Genomic DNA, 23,795 nt, shown 5'->3' on the forward strand with positions numbered 1-23,795 from the left:
AAGCTTCAGCTTTTGTTCCTCACTTATATTCCCTCTTAATTCTTGTTTCTCTAACCTTAAATTTTACTCTGAAATGCAGATACCACAAAGGGAGAAAATGACCTTCTGAAAAAAAAGAAATCCTGAAATTTGTCTAATTTAAAGGTACTTGGCTTTGCTGAGTTTTGCTTAATATCACACATAGATTCAGTGGGAGTGTTATCAGGTCTTATTTTTCAGACCTTAACTGAGATACACTCCAAATTCCTGTATTACAGCTGGAATGGCTGGCTAATGGAGTGTCAAGCCTGCATGGCCATGTAATTTTTTACTGTATTGTAGGCAGAGAAGGACATTAGAGGGGCTACCGATGTCAGCGGTGCTGCTGGTGCCCAGGCACCCGAGAAGGGCGATGGCTGCTGGCCTGTGCCAGCCGTGGGGTGGCAGCAGGAGCAGGGCAGTGCCCATCCCTGTGATCAGGGATGCTGATCACCGTGATTCCCTGGATCAGGGCAGTGCCCATCCCTGTGATCAGGGACGCTGATCACCGTGATTCCCTGGATCAGGGCAGTGCCTGTCCTGTGCTACCCCTGCTGCAGCCACAGCTCGAGTGCTCTGTCACCTCTGGGCCCCTCGCACAGGGAATGGAGCAGCTGGAGCGTGGCCAGAGGAGGGAACGGAGCTGAGGCAGAGAATGGAGCCCCAGGAGCAGCAGAGAGAGCTGGTCACAGGCTGGACTCCGTAACGTCAGAGGCCTTTCCCAACCTAATTCACTCCGTGAACACAAATCACTTCAGCAGAGACGTACTTCAAATCTCTACGAATACAGATCTACACAGGCTCTGTCTTAAGTGTGAGCGTTAAAGGCCCTACGTAATTCAGACTCGCACACCCCACACCAGCTCCCTCACGCCGCCAACGTGGCACTGCCGAGACCCCGCCCGCCCCGCCGCTTTTATACGCGTGCGGAGCGAACCAAGCTGAGGCCGCAGCACGGGGGTGCCACCCCCCGTAAGGGGCAGTTGGACGCGGCCGTGAGAGACGTGGCATGGAGCGGCGGCGGCGCCGCGGTGGATGCTGGGAGTTGAAGTCCGAGGAGGCGCTTGCCGCGGCCTCCTTTGGTGTATCCCCGGGACGGGAAAGATCGGGAAGAGACAGCACAAGACGGGGGAGACCGGTCTGGGTGAGGGCGCTTTTGGCGGCGGGAGGACGCGCCGCGTTGTGACCGTCGTTCCGGGCGGCGGGGAGGAGCGGCCGGAGGGCTGGGCCGGGCCGGGCGGTGGCGGGGCCCGGAGCGGAGGAGCGGGGCTCGCTGCTCGTGCTCTGACCCGGCGCGTCCTTGCGGGGCTGCGGCGGCTCCTGCAGCGGCTCCTGCAGCGGCTCCTGAGCCCCGAGTGCCGCCAGCGCCGGCCCCGAGCTCGCTGTGAGGTGAGGGTCCGGGAGCAGCGCGGAATTCCCGGTGCGTTTGTCCCGGAGGTTCGCTGGGTCAGCGCTGCCAGCCGGGCTTCTCCTGCCTGGGGTGCCCATTCCAGCCCTGCAGTGAGGGATGGGAGTGCTGGTCCTGCCTGGTAAAACGCCTGCGGTTTCATCCTCACCTTCGTTAATGCCGGATGGAAGTGGTGCTTCAGGAGCCGTATTGCTTTATTGTGGTGTCTCTGGAGGCGTAATTTGCTCTTTGTGTTATTTACTGGCTTTTATTATCACATATTTAAAAACCCACATTGCTTCTTTTGGGGGAATTAACCTGTGAAAGCGCTGGAGCTGTTGCATCCTGTGATATCCATAGCCTGGAAGAAGGATGGGTGCGGGTTGTTGGAATGGGCTGGGTCTGGCTGTTCCTTTGGTGCTCTTATTTCATGGCATTGCTGGATGGTGTTAGCACTTCCAGATCAGAACTTCTCCCACTGCAGCCATCGCTGGTGTGGGGCATTTCGAGAGGGTTTTGTGACACTGAAATATTTGATAGCAAAGGGGGGGGGCGGGGGGGGTCTGCTGCTCATCCTGAGGGTTGGCAGCGGCATGAAAATGTTCAAAATTAAATAATTGTCATTCTGATGATTCTGATAAGGTCAGGCAACCTTAGGAAAAATGGAGCTTGGTGGGTTTCTGGTGTCTGTCAGCACTAGTGACAAGGGAAGGCCAATAGCCCTTGCTGTCATGGCTGGTGTTTCCAGCTTTCCTGGTGTGTGTTAGTTCTCATGCACACTGGTGAAAAGGCTCCTTTGGTGTTGCTTTTTGGGTTTCTTGTAAGGTGAAAAGGTTGTACAGGTGTTGTGGTTAACATAATTTATGTGATGAATATAGAATCACAGAATTGTTTGGGTTAAAAGGGGCCTTAAAGATAATTTTGTTCCACTCCCTGCCGTGGGCAGGGACATATTCCACTATCACATGTTACTCTAAGCCCTGTCCAACCTTGGACACTTCCAGAGATCCAGGGGCAGCCCCAGCTGCTCTATGCACCTTGTGCCAGGGCCTCACCACCCTCACAGTCAAGGATTTCTTCCTAATATCTGACCTAAATCTATTCTCTTTTAGTTTGAGTGTTTTTCACTATCTGCTGATAGTTCAATACATCAGATTCTGCATTGAGCTGTACTACAAAACATGTAAACCAGCACATTGCACAGTTACTTCATTTGTGGATTTTCTAGCTCACGTCACATCTTTGAAGTGCTCATGTTAACTTGGAGGAAGCACGAGTTAAACACAGCCCCAAAATAAGTGCACAGTACTGTTTACCTGGTGCAATCAGCTTCATTATGAATTGGGAGGAAAGTTGACTTAACTTCAATTTCCTCCTCTAAGGCCTTAATAATGAAAAGTTATTTGCTGCCTCAGTTTCAAGACAAGGGATCACCTCACACACAGGTGCAGTGTTCGAGGTATGACATCAGTAAAGAGCCTGAAGTCTTGGAAATCAGGTATAGGAGAGTTCTGGGGGGCTGGTTTGTTGGGGATTTTTGTGTTGTTTATCCCCTCTCCCGATTACCTCTCTCTTTAAGACTTTGGACTTTGGACCAAGTCATTCACCCGAGGTGATTAAACTGATGATCTCTCTGTGCGCTTTCTTTGTGCAGAGAAAGGAGCTCTCCTTAATGCTCTCCCTTTCTAAAATGGAAAATAAAACCCATGAGGGACTTTTCAGATGAAAGTTTTAAACGTACTCAGGGTCCAGTTCTGGTTTGGTTTCATTTTTTTGAAGAGTGTTGTCATTTGCATCTTATTCTGGACAGTTGTCAGCGTGTGCTTAGCCACGAGCAGTGTCTGCAGCATGTGAAAGCTTAATTAAAAGTTATGTCCACTGTGATTAAAGTCAAAACGTTTAGTGGCATTTCAATTTAGTGTTCCAGCTTAGTGTGGTTGTGTTTCATTTTAGGCTCTATTTAGAGAGCAGTTGTCTCTCTTAGAGTGCATAAATATATTGTGGTTTCTTTTTGTGGATTTCTGGGGGGCAGTTGTTTCTTTTTTTGTTATGTTTTTTGTTTGTTTGCATTTTTTGCTTTTTTTTATTAGCAGGAGCACTGAAAGAGAAGGGATCAGTTCAAGATGACTGAAAATACACCTCATTATGAACTCTGAAGTATAGCTGATTCTAGATAATGTGTTTTTATCCACATGAAATTTGCTAATCTCCATTTGTAGGTAATCTTATCATTAGCTGTGAATGTCTGTATTTTATAGTAATAACCTGAAGAATGCTTTTGAAGTGTCGTTAAGTCGTTAAGATTATTGCAAAATATTAGTACAAATGTAATTACTTTCTATTAAACTTAAAGTGAAAAGACAAATAATTTGCCATTATAGTCTCTAAATCAAATTATTTACTTCCTGCTTTAGCACAAGCCATGTTAAAAATTTCAGTCAGAGTTTTAGCCTGGTTTTCCAAATAGTATACACAGCCTAATTCCCTAGTTTGAGAATTAGGTTAATGGCTGAGATTTGGTTTTAGGTTAATGGATGAGGTTCAGCTGGTGAGAATCAGTAGAAATAGTTTTAGAGACACACTTTGTGTGTTTTCTGTAATGTGAGGGTTTAGCATCATCCCCATAGTGTCTTCATTGTACCAAAAAGGTTTTTTTAAAACCAAATGATTCATCACACAAAATTCATGCTTCTCCTTCCTAAAGGGTTTGTTTTAAGGATGACTGATCATTGGGAATACATTTGTCCTGTATTTCTCGTCATCATATCCCTACTTTTTAATTTCCACATAAAAAACAAACCAGGATTTCCTTCTAGGAAGACGTGGCATTACCGAATTTGCAGTTTCGGGTCACAAAGCACTAGATGGCAGTGCTAATACTGTTTTCACCTAAATTCCATGTGCTTCCTTTTCCCTGTCGCTGGATTTCCCCTTTGCCCCTTCAGTTTAATAAACCAAAATGTTCTAATTTGCAAGAAGGCATAAAAGTCACTTCCTTAAGAAATTAGGCTGAGTTTCCAGGTGCTCCCTGTTGCAAATTGTGTGTTTGTGGCTTGGATTATGAAGAGTTATTATTGTAGCTTTTGGTTTTTTTCTCAAGTCACTGAAAATACAACCCAGTTCTGCAGCCAACAGTCATTAAAGAATTGTAGGCTGATCCTACTGGGAAACTTTTTCCCTGCATCTCCCTTGAGGGAAGTTGGGAACCCCCAATGGGATTTTTGTTGAGTACTGAACACTAATGGGTTTCTTGGGTCCTTTATTCCATGGTTTTCTTCTTCCCCCCTTCCTCACATACCGCTGGTTTTGGTTATGCCAGTTATGTTCATAAATATCCTGTAGGATCATTTTAATAATCTGTGCTGCTGGGTTATTTCAACACTATGAACTATTAAGTTACCCATTGTACTTTCTGCTTCCTTTTGCCTATTCCTGTGTCTGGTCTTTACCTTTAATTTTCTTCTTTAAATGATTTACTTTTTTCATAATTCAGTACTTGCAAACCACAACTGGACCATGTTGACAAATCAGTGTACAGAAAGTGGTTGTTTGTGCAGGCTCCATATTGGTCAAGACATCATTTAAATCTGTTTCATATGAGATTTTTTTATCTTATTTCAGCAACTGATGTGATTTTTTTCACATTTGGGATTACTGTTTCTGTTCTGAATCTTTTTTATTGTGAAGTTAACAGCAAAGAGCAGCTATGGTGGTACTTATATTTCTACTAATTCCTGACTCCAGATGTCAGGTGGTTTTTTGGGGTGTTGCCCCTTCTCCTTCTTGGTGCACCACCCCTGTAATAGGTTTCTGAAAATTTGAAAAATCCCTGCACAGAGTTTTTGGAAGGCTGCTCTATGGAATTTTACCACTCATTCTGCATGGCCACAGAATTTATTTTAAGTAGTGAGCACCTCTCAGCAGCTTTTAATCAGGGTATTGGGTGAAATCAAGCAGAAGATTGGAAGAGCCTCGAAAAAAATGTTTCTAGGTTTTGATCAGAGATTACTTTAATTGCACAATGGAAAATTCTTTCATCCTTTTCAGTGCATAACTGGAAGAATAACTTAAGAAGTACTTCCATGCAGAGGAATGTAAACTCCTGTAGATTGATTAAAAGATGAAAATCTTAAATTGCAAATTCCTGCCCTTAGTAAAGTTTGATGGAAGAGTTTGCATTTCTCTGTTACAGGGGGATGAGATTTGCAAGGACAGTGTGTTCCCCACCAGGCAGTTACTGACCCTTTCATCCCCTCTGAAGAGAAGCCTTTAAGTGAATTAGAGATGCTCAGAACCCAAAATCTATCTGGCATAAGAATTTCTTGAAGAGTGCTGCACATAAGCCACATTGACTTGCTTTTCATGGCTGGGCTGAAGCATTTAATCCTGAATCACTTAATGCAAATCATACTAATTTGTCAGAGGGTCTGTGACTTCTACTGTGTGGTTTTGATGCTTTAATTTGTTTTGGAAACTCTTAGTGCACGTGTCAAGACTAACATTGATGTCCTGCTGTCTGGATTCTTCAGTTTGGCAATAATAGTAATTTTTACTTCATATTAAAGTAAAAGTTGTGTATACCTTTGAAACAATGATGAGAGAATGAGGAATTTTTACTTTTGTTTTTTAAACAGAGGAAAGCCCCTGTGTTTTTCTAAGTGTAGCTCTTTTTTATATATAAGTGAGTATTTTTATTCAATATATTATTTAAGCCTTTTCCTGTGTGAATTCTGAAAGAGAATAAGATGGCAGTCTTCAGTAGCTAGTGTTGTAAAGGACATGGTGGAAAATGTTTTGAGCCTATCTAATTTTTATATATATAATTACTTTATACAAGACTTTTATTTTAATAAAAGTTCCCTAAGGACTGCTGCCTCAGGGAGTGGTACAGGTAGTTTAGCAAACTTGTGAAGAAGCAGGACTTTTTGTAAGGTGCTGCTGCACTGAAGCATGAAAATCTCCTGGTGTTCATGAAAATCCTAATGTTTTCACTTTCTTCTTCTAAGATGTTTTGCATTAATATTGTTAAATAAGCATATAGATTAATTTTTTTTTTAGCAATACTATATTTTAAAGGTTTATTCAAATATGTCAAAATATTTTTCTGGCCTTGAAAATAAAAACCAAAGGCTTCAATTACTTCCAGTTTTGTTTCCATCACCAGAGAAGTGTGGTGTATGGATTTTACAGGAATTGGCTATACTGGAAAACTTGGTGTAAGTATTATTTTAATCATGCTGGAAGTAACAGGTCCTGGTTTGCATTATTACAGCTCAACAATACAGGAGAATTACACGCTGTAGTTAAGTTTTTCTTGCAATGAGCTATGGGGTTTGTGATGTGTAATTACTTCTCTATTATTACTCTTCTAAGTACCACCTGTATATTTTGAAAGCAGTAGCTGGTTAGGCACAGTATGGTTTTTAGAAAGAGTCTTGGAGTTCTAGGTATTATCACACAGCTAAAAATTAAGGGAAGATAGAGGAGAAGGGGGACACTGGATAATTTTGTACTTGAGATAAGTCAGGTTTTTTTTTTTTTTCCCCTCTAGAGTTGGTATTTGAATTACCTGTTCTGTTCAAGAATCTAAATAACTGTGTTGTGGCCTCTGCATTCAAATTTAAAATATTTTCCCTTGTTTCTCAAGATGCACTTTATATATTTATTTTTTTCCCCCTCACAGCTTTTTGTAGCTGAAGGAAGATGATGGAAGAGAGTGGGATAGAGACGACTCCGCCTGGCACACCCCCTCCGAGCACAGCAGGGGAAGGTGCTGCTGCTGCTGCTGCTGCTGCTGCTGCTGCTGCACCTGTCACTTCAGGTACAGAAACCTTTATTCAGCCTTTTGCAATCAGCATAATTGCAGTTCTCGTCTCCAGGCTAATTGGAAGGATTCAAATTGTTTCTTAATCATGGAAGTGAGCTCCTTATCTGTAAAGCATCTGATATCGCACAGAATATTTTTAGCAGTTTTTTTTATTCTTTAAACTATTGTAGGAAGTGATGTGGATGCGCTTGTTTTTTTTAAGGATACAGGGCTGGGGAAATAATACCTACCACTACAGTTCAAGTTAGATGAGCAGCACAGAAGGGAGTTAAAACAGATTTACAGTCCTCTAGTGAACAGTGGTAAAACAGAATAATCACTTGCGTTTTAATACTGATAGAAAGGAATTTAGAGACAATTTTGTTCCACCCCAGCCATGGCAGGGACACCTCCCACTGTCCCAGCTGCTCCAGCCCCAGTGTCCAGCCTGGCCTTGGGCACTGCCAGGGATCCAGGGGCAGCCCCAGCTGCTCTGGGCACCTGTGCCAGGGCTGCCCACCCTGCCAGGGAAGGATTTTTCCTAATAACTGCCCTAAATCTGCCCTCATCCAGTTTAAAGCCATCCCCCTGTACTGTCACTGCACCTCTTTGCAAAAAGTCCCTCCAGCTCTCTTGTAGCCCCTTTAGGTACTGGAAGGTCCTCAAAGGTCTCACTTGTGGTGGGTAATCAGAGTGCTTTTTCTGACTTTTTCAAGATTCTGGACATCATATTTGAGTACCAGATACTGAATTTTTTGGCAGATGTGGTATTATTGAGTCAGACTTGTACAGTCTCTCTTGTTAGATGCTAAAGGAGGAATATACTGACAAGATCTCAGCCCACAACATTAAATGAGTTACATAATAAACAATTTTTTTTTTTTTTTAATTAAAACTGTGGAAATGTAACCTATGATGGAGCCATTGCTTTAACTAGGATGAAAATGGATTCTGGAGTGGCTTGCCAGTGATGTTACCACACATGAAATGTACTCACTGCCTCATTCGTACACAAGCAAAGAAACCAGAGCCAGAAGTGCATGAAGTGCTACAGGACATCTTCAATAAAGATAATTTTATAAAAATGGCATTTAAACAGTATGTTTTTGGCAGTATTTTGTACTTACATAGGGAGTGACCATTCAAGATTTAATTTTCTTTTATGTGGCAGATGTTTGCTGGCCACCAGTGGCAAGGTTTATTAAAAGAGTTGCTGAAATTAACGTAGACATGAACTTTTTTAACAAAAAGTCTCAGATTTGCTGATGTTTTCTGTGGTGGTAGTCAGCTGTGTACTACCTAGTTGATATTTCCAAAAAAATATGCACTCTTAATTTGTCCTATCCAGGTAAAGGTGACATTTCAACAAGGAGTGATACAGGAAGTACTTTTGTAAGAAAGTCATGTTTTTGAGAAACCATTTCCAAAACTGGTATTTGGAAATAACTTCCATCATTATTCATCCCTGCTGCCAAAACCAATGCAAGTGTTGCATAAAAACTGTCGGATCTGTAGACATCAACTTGCAAAGAGAATTTCCTGACCTGTATAAACAACCTCCAAACTGTTTCCTTGGGATTTGACTGCACTCGTTAAAAATATAAAAATGCAGCACGTTCATCTTTCAAGGTCAGTTGATGGACATCAGGGAAGATGAAAATTTCAAGGAAAGCTAAAGCTAAATTTCAATGAAAACTTGAAATGGTTTTCAAGGAAAACTTGAAAGGTTTATGGGTGAGAGTGGGAAGTAAATAGCGCAGTACAGCAAGCACAGCAAACAAGCAATTCCTCCATGTGGATCTCTGTGTGGTGTTTTTTTCAGCCCTTAAACCCAAGAATAGCCTGAATGTAGAACCAGACTTTTAAATTCCTGCATCATGAGGTGTTAAACCAAGATGGAAAAATTACTGAGGTTTATGCACTTGCACTGCTAACCTTAAAAAGTTACTATCAATGGTTGTGTTACATAGTATGTTAACAATTTTTAGTTATTTACTGTATATTAATTATATACTATTTTAAATTATATACTATAATATATGCTATTATAATATATATATTATATATATATAAAATATATAATATTATAATATAACATATATATAATATATATTATTATTATACCATAATAATATTATTATATTGATAGTATATTATCAAAACAATTTTCAGTGTAAACAGAAAATGTTTTGTGCTCTTAAGAATTTTTTTCATTAGTCTTTATCTCATAATTTAAAAATTTTTGTTGTGTATGTTTTGTAATATGCATGACATACTGGTACAGTGGTGCATGTAAACAATATATAAAATAAATTTTACATGGGGGAATGAATGTTTATTTTTTTTTTTTTACTGATGGGTATGTGTGACCAAATTTTGAGTCCATGGCATTAGTGTGATTTACATATCATTTGACTATGGTGTTTAGGCTGAGGCCTGTAAGATGCTTAAGCTGGTTTAGCATGTAGCTGCCATCAAAAAGGGGAATTTCTGTTTTTCTGACTTAATTTCCTGGCTTAATTTGGTTAAGGACAGGAAAAATGGCTTATCCAAGGATCAGCTGAAACAGGGAAAGCAGAGGGATTAAGAAGATTGGTTCAGTCCATTTTCCAGTGCCACACCTCTAAAACAACTCCCACCCTCCCAGATGTTAGGAGTGTGTGTTTTATTCCTGAAGATGAGCACTTCCTGCATCATCAGTTGATGAAGCAGTCACTCAGGCACAACAGAGCTAGCTAGAAATTTCTGAGCCAGGTTTCAGCTGCTGTAAACTCAGTAGTCAAATGTTGATTTGTCTTTTTAAGCTAATGACAAGTAGGGTCATGCAGGAAGAGATGTGTCTTACAAGATACTGTCACCAAGGGTTAAGTGCCATGGGTGCTGTGTGAAAACTCAAGCAGAAGTATCAAATTCACTTCGAATGAAAAAAAAACCCCAGATTGGTTAGAAAATTATTTGTGAAATTTATGAACAATTATATTACTGAATCTCTGAGATGAAGGCTTCTAAAATTCTTTATTATCTCTTTTTTTTTTCCCTTGTTTTTGTAGCTTTGTCCAGCCCCCTTGCCACAGCGAGCATGCCATCTCCTCCTGCCTACTCACCACCCTTGCCAGCTGGAGTGTCCCCAGTTCCTCCTCCCATGATGACCTCGTCCTCTCTTCCACTTGTGCCTTCTGCAACCGTTTCTGCAGTTGCACCACTGCAAAACCCTGTCTCACCTCCTCCTGTCCCTGTGGCTTTCAGCACCCCCATGTCCCAGTTCTCTGCTCCTCCTCCTCTGAGCTCTGCTGCTGGCCCTGGTCTTCCTGCACCTCCCACTGGTCCCCCCGTTTCAGGGTTTTCCTTGTCTTCTGTCTATGATATCACCAGAGGTCACGCTGGCCGAGCACCTCAGAGCCCACTGATGCCTTCATTTTCTGCATCTCCAGTCACAGGTAACTCTTTATTTGCTGTCCTGTTTGTGAGACAGCATGGGGAATCTCCTGCCCTTAATTAATTAGTTGTACTTGGAAGGGATAATTAATATAACTCTACTCAGAAGAAGGTATAATAGACTTTGAAATACACTTATGGTCCAGGACAGAATCCACTTTAAGTTCTGGTGGCATTCAGATTCACAGGAAAATCTTTTGTTTGATAACTTTTGTGTTTCTTACCTTGCACACCAAAGCCCAGCTTTTCTTCAGCTCAGAGAGCCACCTTCATTATGTTTTCCCAGAATGACAATCACAGGCTATAAACTCATAATTTTCAGTGTTTTGTTCTGAAAATCTGTCTCTTAACAAGCTGTCACGTGACACCAGCTTCTATTTTCTTGTTTCCAGCCACAAAATTGCATTGGGATAGCTAAAAATACATAATAATACATACCTTCCATGCAGGCAGTTGCTGTGGTTGCTGAACTGATGTCATTTTCAGCTTGTGGAGTGGAAACTTCTCTCCTCAGCTGCAGTCAGGCCAAGCTTTTATTATTACTGGTGATACCTCTTTCAAGTAGTCTGTATTAGGAAAATGTCTGAAAAGGGCTGTCAATTGTGCAACATAAAACAAAAATAACTCTCAGTTAAGGCTAGTGTTAGAAAATTTGTTAAAATAAGCTTGAGTAGTGGGGCAAAGGGTCCGACTTTATTCTTCTACTGTTCTAGTTGCTTTTGTTATCCTTAAAAGTATGTAAAGCTTCCTCCTTTTTCTGCTACTACTGATTTCCAGCACTTGGTGTTCGAAAATTTACTTTTCCCATTGTATGAGAACATTCCTATGCCTTTGTTCAGACACTGACACTTGTCCCTCTCTTTACTGAGAGTTTATTATGAAAATTTGAATACAGGAAGAACAGCTTTTAATTTAGCATGATAAGAAAAATAATAATTGTTTAACTTTGTGCATAATATGAGGCAGTCTCAATTTTATTAGCAGTTATGATTACATTCATGAGATCTGCTAGCCTTTAACAAGCAGAATTGTTTTGGGGCCTTCAAGAAGTGAGGTGAATTAACCTGGAATTGTTTTAATCTTCCTGCTGTTTTCCTGTTAAACAACTGCATGTTGCTTCAATATAACAAATTAAACTCTTGTGGGTTTTTTTTTGTCTCTTACAGGTGTTTTGGCAGATCCCATTACTCAACAGGCACCTTTCTCTTCATCCTTGTCTCCTGTGGCTGGTTCTGCAATCACTTTTCCTGAGGAGCATGAAGATCCCAGAGTATCTACTGCCCAGAGTGGAACACCTGCAGGAGGACTCTGGGGGTTTATAAAGGTCAGGTGTTTTTGTCTGCTACCTTCATGAGGAATTACCAGTTTGTGCTGACTACAGGAAGACATCTTGCACTCTTTAAGTGCATGCTACTATAAGTAACTTTTTTTCCAGCCTCATGTGCAAGGTGGTTGTTTTTAATAGTGGTGCTTGCTGGAACTATGATTTTACTTTTTCTCTGTGTAGAAGAGAGGGGACTGTACAATTGCATGTGCTCTAGGTTAATTTTGATTCCTGTGATAAGAACTTGTGATAGACCCTGTTCCATATGGATATGTTCTTAAACCAGACAAAGTTCTAGAACCTTTAAGACCTGAAAGTATTTTTTACTTCACAAAGATTGTATGCAGAAAAAGATAAGTCTATTTTACCTTACCTGAATGCTTCGTATATCCCATTTAGAACTTCCTAATTAACTGAGTTTGATTCCTGTGGGATGCAAATCATGCTTATTCTATAACAATCAAATTATATTTTGACTTTTCTCAAGGACTGACAAACAACATAATTTTTCAATCACAAAGAAGCATCTAAGGTATTTTGTAAGATGAGCCTGCTAGAAGGCATGGCATGTATAGTGCAGAACAGACAGTCCTTGTGGTGCCATCTAATCAGACAGAGGAAATAAGCAGCAACATCAACTAGCAGAATTCCATTAGCCTGTAACCTTTCTGGAGCTGTAAGGGATGTTACATTTAAGTAGCATCATGAAGATTGTGGCAAAAAGATCTGAGGGCTGTACATCAACATTGAGCTGTCCTCAAGAGCAGCACTACATTCTGTCCCATCTCACACTGAATGTGAAGGAAGAATAAAGAATATTATTGTCCCTGTGTACGTGAGGAATTTTGGTTTTCAATCCCTTTTGAGCATGAAAACCTGGCAGAAGAAGTTGTGTGTGACACAGCAGACTGAACCCTGTGTTACTCCAGTGATATAGTCTTAAAGAGAAAGATTAATTCAGAGAGAAATGTCTTCTCATGATCATAAAAACACATTTTCCTTCTTCCTTGAAATAGCAATGTTTTCCTTTCAGTCCCTATATTCCTCCTAATATTTGCAGTAGGTGGCAGTGTTCTAGAAGAGAACATTTTACTTGTAACATGATTCTTTAGCCCTTCTTAGAGTACCAGGGCTTTCAATTACAAATAAATTGAAAAGCCAGTCTCATCCACATTTTAGTGCTGCCACTCAGATCCAGAAGGTGTCCTCTTTCTATTTATGGAGCATTAATAATCTGTATTATGACTCCAGTAGTAAAGACTTTGGTTGAAGTATCAAGCATTCCATGTGCTCTGTGTATTCAGTTACCCCTTCTTGAGAATTTCTTAAGTGAAATAATGAGGAATCATAATTTTACTGAAACCATCAAGTTTGTGATATATGTAAGCCCACATCAGAGTCTGCGCTTTTTAAAGATGAGCCAGAATCTGGGACATGTGGTGGTAATTTTTACAGAATGCATCCAGAATTTCCTGTGGAGAAGCTGACACAGTAGTTGCCACACTTATCTTTATTTCTGTTGAAGTAATTTGTTAAGAAATCAAACACCTTCCTTTCAGATTTCCTTCAAGCTCAGTCATATTGAAAAATACAACAATCAAAAATCGACAAATTAATGGTCTGGAATCAGATGGGGCTGTTGCAGTTTCTTCAATCATTCAAAAATACCTGAGCAGTCCCATTGCAGTTCCAAGATTAATTTCCAAATAATTGTTGCAATAACTTTGTGTTTTGGATTGGCATAAAAATATTGATTATTTCACCCTATTTGTGCTAGGCAAATGAACACATAAAGGCATCTTCCACAGGTAGAAGTAGTCTCAGTGTTCAGGAGCCATCAATATAATGACATTATGTTAGTTAAGCAGCCAGGATGCTAACTGGAGAAGCACTTTCTGGCTTTATAAGATGATGAGGCTCTTTCTGCATTAATGAGGAAGGTAATATTTAAACTTCAGGTAGTAACAGAAAAGCCATGCACTGATAGTCATATCCTGCAGAGTTTGTGCTGAGTAATGCACAGCAGATTTTACAGAGCAGCTTAGCTTTTTTGTTGTTTTTTTAACAGTAACATTTTGAATTTCTTGAGGAGGGAAAAAACCCCAAAATAATATGGAAATGTTTTTGCTTAAATTTAGGGTGTAGCTGAGAATCCCATGGTGAAGTCTGTTCTTGATAAAACCAAGCATTCAGTGGAGACCATGATCACAACGCTGGATCCTGGCATGGTTCCATATATCAGTGAGTGTTTATGATAAACCATCAAGTTTTGCTTATAAATCCTGGAGAAGCTACTGCAATAGCCACTACTTCTACACTTTAAGTGTAAAAGCATTTCAGTTACAGCTTGAAAATTAATAGGAAAGAAAAGCTTTGTGTTACTCAACATTTTTTATTTTATTGGAGGACACTACATGTCACATGTAGCATAAGAGTAAAACAGGCAAGTAGAAGACACTATTTGTCTAGGGTGGTGGTTTGGTTTTGGTTTTGTAGGCGTGGTTTTTTTCCCTAGCAGCCTGATAAGCAGCTCTCCCTCCTAGGTGTGCCAGTACTGACCTTGTTCTGCCAATGAAAAAGCTGGTCAGGAAACAGGGAATACTGAGAATAAACCATTAAAATGTTTTTTTTTTATTATTTTGTTTTCCTGAGTTTGTTTTTTTTTTTTTTTCAGCTGAACCCATTAGGTGACCCAGCTAACTACTGCTGCACTTTTGTACTAGTGCAGAGGACAGGGAAAGATGACCTAATTTTTGAGTAGTAGTTAATGTCTTACATTTAAGGGAAAATTTCCAGCAGTTGTCTGGTGAGGAGGTAGTAGGAATAAAACCAGTGAGGCGACCCAGCAATGCCTTCTAAAGGTATTTGAGAAAAGTAGCAGGATGCAGGGCAAAACTACAGTAGATGTTGATTTTTGCACTATTTGACAACCTGTATTTAACATTTCTATTGCAGTCATCAGTGTCCCTTTTTAGAAACAAGATCTGTTGGTATCCTGGATAGTTTGACACAGTGTTTATTGACAGAAAAACTTCATCTGGAGGAGGAAGTAATACTAATAAAATGCTTGGTTTGTAGGATTTAGGTTGAGTAAACTAAGTCAGTGGTTACCTCAAAGCTCTCTAAAGTCCTGTTGGAAGGGGAAGCATCTGTGTATATCTTGGCCATTTATGTACTGCATTGGTGTTGTAGTTTCAGGTTGTGAAAATGGGGCAGAGGTTTGTAAACTTATCCTGTACTTCCTTGTAGAAATGTATTCTACGAAAACCATGTCCTCAACAATAGCCCCACTTCTCTCTGCTCTCCCTTCATTACTGCAATGCTAAAGGAATTTCATATTCCTCATTGCCAAAACCTGAAATTACCAAAACTTCTGGATGAGTTGGTTAAAATATGTTTTTTTCTGTCATCTGAACAAACAGTATTTCTATAATCGCTTTCTTGAAAAGAGCTGAACTGTTTTCATTGGCACATTGTGAAGATGTTATCTGAGCTGCACTCCTGGAAGAGACAATTTCTATCTAGACAGGAAATGGTCACCTCACAAGCATAAACAACAGTACTTTTACAACAAAAGACAACAGGGAATCTTAAATTAAATACGGAACTGTAATTTCAGTTTATAATGCACAAGTTATAATGAAATTTCACATTCAGCTGTCAGAGTTAACCTTCATGTAAGAGTTCTGCCTGTGAATTTAGCAGGGTGCATCTAGTTCTTACATTTTAGGTTTCCATTTTACTAGATTTTGTCACAAATGGTTTCTTTTAACCCATGTAATATCTTTGTTTCAGTTCTGTACTATCTCTGATGAAAAAATGGGTAATTTTTCAAATATTGGATATTTGATGATCCATAATACAAAAAAACATACTCTGTATTCTGCAACCAGACTTGAGGCACAGTTGCCATTCTTAAAACTGTTAGGCAGTAATTTACTAGATATGTTATGGATAACTACTTAACTTCATTAAAAGCTCTTGAATTGTATTTCTATTCCTGAGCAGTCAGGCAAAGCTAACTTCAGTAAAAGCCTGCAGTCAATTTTAAGCACTTGTTTAATTATGTTAAATTGATTTATATCAAGAAGGAATCGATGAAAAAAGATACTCTCAATTATTTTTAGTCCAGTAGTTGCACAGCATTTAAAACAATTGTTCCAAGTTCAGTGATCTGTACACCTAATTACATTCAGCAAAGCAATTGATAAATAAAATGATAAAAAATTACCCTTAACCCCCAAAATAGTAGGTTTTACTACTGTTCTAGCCTATCTGGTGATTATTCATAAAAGTAAGATGACTCCTGTAACTGAGGTCTGCTGAGTAATATAAGACAAAAAGTAATTGGCTTTTTCATTAACATTTAAGCATTGGGTTTACCCTTATCAGTGGGGGAACTTTTTTGAATCAGGATAAATACTGCAAACTCTGTAAGCTCATGTGGATGATGCAGTTTACTTAGGCAGCTTTCTCTGATGTCATATTCCATGTTTGAGGAAAGATTCAGCTGTTCTTGAGAAAACTTCTCCCAGCAGGGATGGACCTTATGATGTGTTTCTGCACAATAAAAGTGATCCAGCTGTGACAGACAGATGTGAGGTGTGGTTGAGTCTTCTGTGGTAGTTTTAGATTTCTTTAAATTCATGAATTGTTTTGTTTCATTCTGAAAAAGTCCAGTGAAAGCTCATGCTTCTTTATGGAGATATAACCCTATGGAAAATGTTTATAACTGTGTACAAGCTTTTTAGTTCCATAGGGATTTAATATCTAAAAAGAGCAATAAAATTACACTGAAGTTCACATGCCGTGGACAGCTAAAAAGTAACGAGAGCCTTTCTTTTAGATCTGTGTAATTTGGCAGCTGTTCACTGGATTTTATGACCTGCATTAGTGTTCTTGATCCCTTTCATATAAGTTTGTAATATTCCTTGATGTTTCACAGAACACCAAAACGTCCTTGGAAATGGATGTCTTGAGTTATTTTCCTAAAAGTCTGTGAATTGTTATCTTGAATTAGTGGTATGATTTTTTTTTTTAGCTGCTGAACCTGAAAATAGGTCAGTTCCTGCTGCCTGTTTTTTACCCTTCTATCCCTTAGTTATTTATCAGAATTTCAATTCCTAACTTAAATAACTTCTGCTTCATGGAAGAACTATTGTCCAGTGCATGAGAAAGAAAAAAGCATCTAGAGAAGGTCTAGAACTTCTCTAGGAAAGAAGGAGGAATATTCCATGCATGGATGTATTTTCCACAGATTACCTTACAAAATTATTTTGCAGGAACTGGGGGAGAGCTGGACATAGTGGTTACCTCTAATAAAGAGGTGAAAGTTGCAGCAATTCGGGATGCCTTTCAAGAAGTCTTTGGGATGGCTGTTGTGACTGGAGAGGCTGCACAGTCCAACATTGCACCACAGCCTGTGGGCTATGCTGCAGGCTTAAAAGTAAGTGGATATGTAGTAGTAGCAAAGAGAAATTCACCCAAAACAATCTCATTTTCTATAATTTTCTGGGATAGGTAAACATTTTATTTGGGGATTTTTTTGATGTTTTGTTTATTTGTTGTTGTTTGTTAATTTTTTGGTTTTATTTGGTTCAGTTTTGGTTTTTTTCTTCTGGGTTTTTTTTTTTTTTGGCGGTTGGTTGGTTTTGTTATTTTGGGGATTAAGTTTTTTGGGGTTTTTTTCTCTTTTTTCCCTCAATTTGGATCATTAGACCCAAAGCTCTCTCTTTGAAATATTTTCAAGGTTTCTTGCAAACAGATTTGCAGCAAGTGAAGAGTATTTATGTCAGTATATTATGCCATTTATGTCAATTTCCTTATACTGTCATTGATTGCCATCACATCTTGCATACATTGTGCTCTTACTGTGGTTTCAAAGTATATTAGGCATTTGTTGAATAGTCTGTTACCAGCACATCATGTTGGAAATGTTAGAAATTAAAAGTCACCAAGAGTGATTTTCCTCCCCACTAATTCTGTAGATCAAAGACAGTTTGATGAACACTTGATCTTCCTGAACAGATCTGTGTTCTCTTTGAAAAATAAGAATTCACTTTGCAGCCTTGCAAACAGAGGAAGGGTTAGCAAAGGGTTCAAAGGTTGTTTCATGAGTTCTGGCCAATAAATGAAAATCCTGTAAACAGATGTTTCATACTCTGTTTACTAAATGTAAGCAAAAAATCATAAAATGAGAAGCTTTTCCCCTTAACTATTGTGGCAGTGTTTGCAGAGGAATAAAACCTGTCCTCATATATTATCTGATGCAATTTTATAATGAGATAAAGCAGAATAATATGCATATTCCTTTACTTGTTTAGCTCCTGCAATGTATTGTGTATTTCTGTTGCAACTTCAGAGTGATGACAGTTTTCAGAGGAGTAATTCCTGTGTGTTAGTTTGATATGTACCAAAACAAATGGATTCTTTCCCTTCCTCTTACAAAGCTGGTCCAAAGCTCTAAAGACTCTAAATGCAGGAAGTCTTAAATGGTAATAATGCCAAAGTAACACAAATATAGACAGATCCTTTAACTGATGGTTAAAACTATCACAGGTTAGAAATTCTTGTCACATGTTAGGAATTCTTTGCATACTACTCTGGATATTTTTCTTGGGATGTAAGAAAAGGTAAAAATATTGCATTAGCTTTATCTAGATTTTGTTACTGTTTGTGATTCCTGGTGTCTGACTAGTTTGGGTTGTTGGTTTTTTTTCCTGTTGAGTCATTTTGAAAAGTGTGTTCTAGGGTTGTTTTGGGATTGATCTGCAAGCATAGCACTAAGCTGTGGTTCAGTGTTTTGTCTAACAGCTTGTGTTTTCACTCAGGGAGCCCAGGAGAGGATAGACAGCCTGCGCCGGACAGGAGTCATCCACGAGAAGCAGCCTGCTGTGTCAGTGGAAAACTTCATCGAGGAGCTGCTTCCTGACAAGTGAGAGCTTTGAATTTATTCCAGGCACATGTTGGGAATATTCCTTGTTGACTCAAAGCCTGTAAGGAGCTGGTGGCAGTTTGAGGAGAGGGAGAGAGAGAAGGAGAAGGAGAAAGGAGGAGATGGAGAAAGAAAGGAGGAGATGGAGAAACAAAGGAGGAGAAAGAGAAACAAAGGAGGAGATATAGAAAGAAAAAAGGAGAAAGAAAGGAGGAGATATAGAAAGAAAAAAGGAGAAAGAAAGGAGGAGAACGAGAAAGAAAGAAGAAGGAGAAGGAGAAAGAAAGGAGAAGAACGAGATTTGTCTGAAGTATTTTGGCAGGATTGGTTTTGGTGATGCTGTTCAGCTTTTTGTCCAGGCATCTTAAGACCTTGATTTAAGAAATCCTTGTCAGGTTTTGTAGATCCACAATGTATAAAAAGCACAGTGAAGCAAGCTGAAAAAATTAAGGAGCTGTAAAATTTGGAATTTGGCTAATGGTTTGGGCATTGTTGTGTGCATCCTCACGTCTCTCTCTAAAATTGCATCAGAAGAGATATTTGGGCATTTAGAACAATATGATTTTATCAAATAATATATTTCATGTTTTCCTTTCATTGAGAATGTATTATTTCATCTAACTTGGACTGCACAGACATAAAAATGCTGTTTCAAAATGCATTGCAACGTGATTTTTTGTGACATACTATTTGACAGTCAGTTCTTGAAGCAGCTTTATAATTAAATTCCAAAACATTGAAGACATACAAACTTAAATAGTTTTCTTCCACTGTTTGCCATGCTTCTGCATGTCCAAAGAAGAAGAGTTTCAAGTAAATCACCCACCACTACTAATAACATATGTTGTAGTTAATCCTCTGTGAAAAGACAATAAAACATCTAAATCAGACTAGATGGAAATAAAAGCTAAACAAGAATTAAAACTTCTTCCTACTCCTATTTAGTTCAGAAAATTCCTCATTCATATTGCACTAAAAATACTAAATGTAAAAATAGAGCAAAAAGAGAGTAACTGTGAAAAAAATAAATAAAAGCCCACCACATGCATAAAAGTGCAAATATTGGAAGACAAGAAAATACCAGTAACTTCATTATTAATTGCAAGTAAGTTATATTTAACTATGAGGCTTTCTCAGCCTTTGATAGTTGCCAGTCAAAGCATTCCAGTGCTCCCTGCTACAAAGATGATGGAAGTTCTTCTTCCTGTCTGGCTCCACTAAACTCTTACCATGAAGCTTAAGTGGCCCAGGCAGGCAGAAATGTTTGTCTGAATAATTCATTTAAATGATTGCTATAGCATTAGGCTTGTCAAAAGATCTTCTGAATGTAGAACAGGAATGATAAACAGACAAATTTTCTTTTAAATTGTTGGAGAAGGTTATTTTAATGAGAAGTGTTCATTTAAAGATTGAATGAAAACTGCAGTAGAATACCTGTGGCCATGGGATTATGTCTGGCCACACACCCACCCCTCCAGCTCTCTTTTTTTTCTTTGTTTTGTAAGTTTTATGTAGTATTTCTGTGTATTTTTATGCATTTTACATGCATACAGATGCACTGTTGTGAGAGATAGACATGCAAATTTCACATGCAAAATACCACAGCAGTTTGATGAGTTTTCATTATTACTACAGCTGTAATAGAGCTTGTAAAATGTTCATAGTTCAGCTTTTAGCATGTTGGTTTTCACCAGAGTGATACTCAGTACTCAGAAATAAAACAATTTCCACATCACTGCAGGTGGTTTGACATTGGATGTCTGATTATTGAGGATCCAATTCATGGAATTCACCTGGAAGCATTCACTCAAGCAACACCAGTGCCTTTGCAGTATGTTCAGCAGGTGAGAACATAATCCCTTTTCAGTTTTCTTACCAATTAACAGCTGAGACATAAGACTAAACTTTTAATTTTATTTATTATGTCAGTTTTTATGGAAGTGATTACACTTAAATATTTTCATTAATTTAATGCGAATACAAAATGTTTTGGAATCATGTTTATGAATTAATCTTTAGACATTTATAGTAAAGCTTTTCTTAGTCAAGAGTCTCATTCTGCAATATCTATCACTTTGGAGCACAAGTTTTACTCTCCTATTTAAGAAGAAGAAATGCTAACCAAGCTGGCAGCATGGTGTATTCTCTGAAAACCCTTTCCTAAAAGCAAAAAACAAACAATTCCCATGTTCCAGATCATTGCTTGGACTTAAGTCCCTTATGAACACACAGAGGCACACCTAAAAGACAAGGCTGATTTCAAATGTGCTATTCTGACATGGGTGTAGAATTCTGAAGTCAAAATATTTAAATCTTGCAAATACTGTGGTTCATTTGATTGGAAATAATGGGATGAACTGCAGTGGTGTGCAGTTCTGAAATACCACCAAAAGAAGTTTTTCTGGAGGTGGTTTATATTCCTTTGGGCACAGAGTGGGAATTACTCCAGTCACTGTGTGTTGCCAGACAGCTGACGTGAGTCGTGCTTTAGTTAACTCTGGCCTGAAAGTTCTTTTAAAATAAATGTTTCCATGAAGAGTTTATAACCAGAACTATTTGGGGAGAGCAAATAGTATCTTTGGGGCTTTTTTCAGTAGTAGAAGAGCTGAAATTTGATTCTCACTCCCTTTAATTTGCCACATAGGTCTGTTGATACAAGAACAATTCCTTGCAAAATTCTGACAACAGAAGCAAATCTGCTAATTCCAAACCGTTTCAGTAATCACTTCTCAAACTCTTACACGCAGGCCAAGAGTCTCACCCCTCAGGACTACAGCCTGAGGTGGTCGGGGCTGCTGGTGACGGTGGGCGAGGTGCTGGAGAAGAGCGTGCTGAACGTGAGCAGGACGGACTGGCACGCGGTGTTCACGGGCATGTCCCGCCGGCAGATGATCTACAGCGCGGCCAAGGCCCTGGCAGGGATGTACAAACAGCAGCTGCCACCCAGGACCGTGTGACAGCGGGCACACCCTCACACCAGGAGTGCTGGCTTGGATTCTAGATCGAAGTGAAAGCCATGTGTTCCCATCCTCAGCAACGCAGATTTGTGATTTTAACTCTAAACCGTCTCTTCTTCTTGAGAAGCAATGGTGATTTCCAGGAGTGGAAGTCAGCAATTGCAGTTTTTTACCTAATGTGTGATTCGTGAAACAAAAATGTATTTATGACTGCTACAGGCAGCATTGCAGTTTTTTAACTGGAATGTGCTGTGGTGTGACACCTTACCAGCCATTTGCTGAGACAGTTAGCTAGTACTCTTTCCAAAGGGGATATTTCTTTAGCTATTTCTATTATAATAGTAATATAAACATGTTGACAGCATAAACATGTATATTATATATGGATTCCAATCCAGAGAGACTACCTTCTGTATTACATGTGGTTTTTGGGGCATGTGTTTAGGGGATACTTAACACCTCCTTGGGTTGGTGTCTGTGTGTAGTTCTCAGGAGCGATGTAGTCTCTGCATCACCTAAGAGTGAGCTGCTGAAGAAGAGCACAAATCCCATGTCCTGTTAGGTGAAGTCATTGCTGAGTAATTCTGAATTCTCATTTTCTATGCTGCATCTTTCTGCTTTTTATGTAAGAGTAATTGAATTCGTGGCCAGCTGAAGAACCACAGACAAAATTTCAAGTTGCTTCAGTGGGTTTTAGATCAGGTACTGCACTCCCCACATTAAATCATCTCAGCAGTTTCAATAACATTATTTACTCCAGTGCTTCCAGACTTCATCTATTATATGTAATTATGTAATTTTTTCTATGTATTTACAGTTGTCAGTAATTTGATTATGGAAAACGGTCATGTGTGTATCACTTGCTTTGCAATTCTGGGTTTTCTGAACACTTTTAAGTCTAAAAGCTTTCTTGATGTCATGAGTTCACTATTTCTCATAGAAGTTAAAAGTGATGTCTGGGTTTTTTTGTGGCTATACATATCTTCCATCCATGCTCACACAATCTTAAATCTTTACTTAGAAATATGGAAGTAATTGTGAAGAAAATATTTTGGTAATAATACTTTTTTAAGAAACAAAGAATAAACAAATACTTTTTGTTTGCCTTAAAGAACCAGTTTTTCAGCTTGTATTGCTCAGCCTTTACCTTTCTTAGATGCTTTCAGAGAACATTTTGTATACAATATGCTGTTAAGCCAGTTCATATTTGTACCCAGTGAAAGCTTGTCTATTTCCAATATATTTGGACTTAATTGGCTCACTCTGTAAAGCAGTTGAATAAATGTTTTCCCTAGAGAATGGCATCTATTTTAAAGGCTTGGTTTTTATTACAGATGATTAACATCTTTATTGAAGTAGTATTTGCATGGTTGGTTTGCAGATTTGTCGCATACTAAACAAGCAAACATGATACAGCTCTCAGTCCTGAGGTCCCTCATTGAGACTGCTCCTTTCTGTTAAACCAAAATAGGGTTGAACCAATACAGGGAGTTTTCTTTGTCATTATGCAGCAAAAGCATCTTTGCATTTACTGTAATTTCAGTTTGCAATATAATCAGTTGAGTGTTGCTGTTTTATCCCCTGCTTGCATCATCCATGATGCAATGGAGGAGGACATGAAATCATCAGTAGTTTTAGGTGCCCTGGCATGGCTTAAAATTAAAACTGAAGAGGAACAACCCCTTTATCCTTTTCCTATCCCTGGCCTTCACCTCTTTTAAGAGGTGAGAGGAGTAGAGGAAGACAATGTGGTCAAGTGAAATGTTTTTTCTCTGGCTCATGAAGGTCTCGTGATTTATTTTCAGCTCCCAGAAGAATTAAAATTATGTAGCTCTCCAACTACACATTAGTTCTTTCCCTTCAGGGAGCATTATTTGCTTGTGTATTGAAAACATCCTCACATGCACACCACAAGCTCAGCTTCTTCCCTGAGA

The 23,795-nt window shown here is 39.1% G+C and overlaps 1 protein-coding gene across 2 annotated transcripts; it reads left to right on the top strand.

Annotated features, from left to right (window-relative positions):
* Positions 1–1,022: 1,022 nt before the first annotated feature.
* Positions 1,023–23,165, top strand: PRRC1 (proline rich coiled-coil 1). 2 transcript variants are annotated; one of them, XM_012577775.5, is made up of 9 exons: positions 1,023–1,162; positions 7,089–7,226; positions 10,262–10,648; positions 11,813–11,970; positions 14,109–14,211; positions 17,253–17,416; positions 18,801–18,904; positions 20,646–20,748; positions 21,652–23,165. In XM_012577775.5, the coding sequence occupies exons 2-9, from the start codon at positions 7,109–7,111 to the stop codon at positions 21,859–21,861; spliced, it is 1,347 nt and encodes a 448-aa protein (XP_012433229.4). In that variant the 5' UTR covers positions 1,023–1,162; positions 7,089–7,108; the 3' UTR covers positions 21,862–23,165. The 2 variants fall into 2 exon arrangements, with proteins under 2 accessions (XP_012433229.4, XP_030113844.4); XM_030257984.4 differs by lacking the exon at positions 1,023–1,162 and adding an exon at positions 1,269–1,407.
* Positions 23,166–23,795: the final 630 nt, after the last annotated feature.

This window comes from Taeniopygia guttata, chromosome Z (genome assembly GCF_048771995.1).
Source record: "Taeniopygia guttata chromosome Z, bTaeGut7.mat, whole genome shotgun sequence".
Classification (NCBI taxonomy): domain Eukaryota; kingdom Metazoa; phylum Chordata; class Aves; order Passeriformes; family Estrildidae; genus Taeniopygia; species Taeniopygia guttata.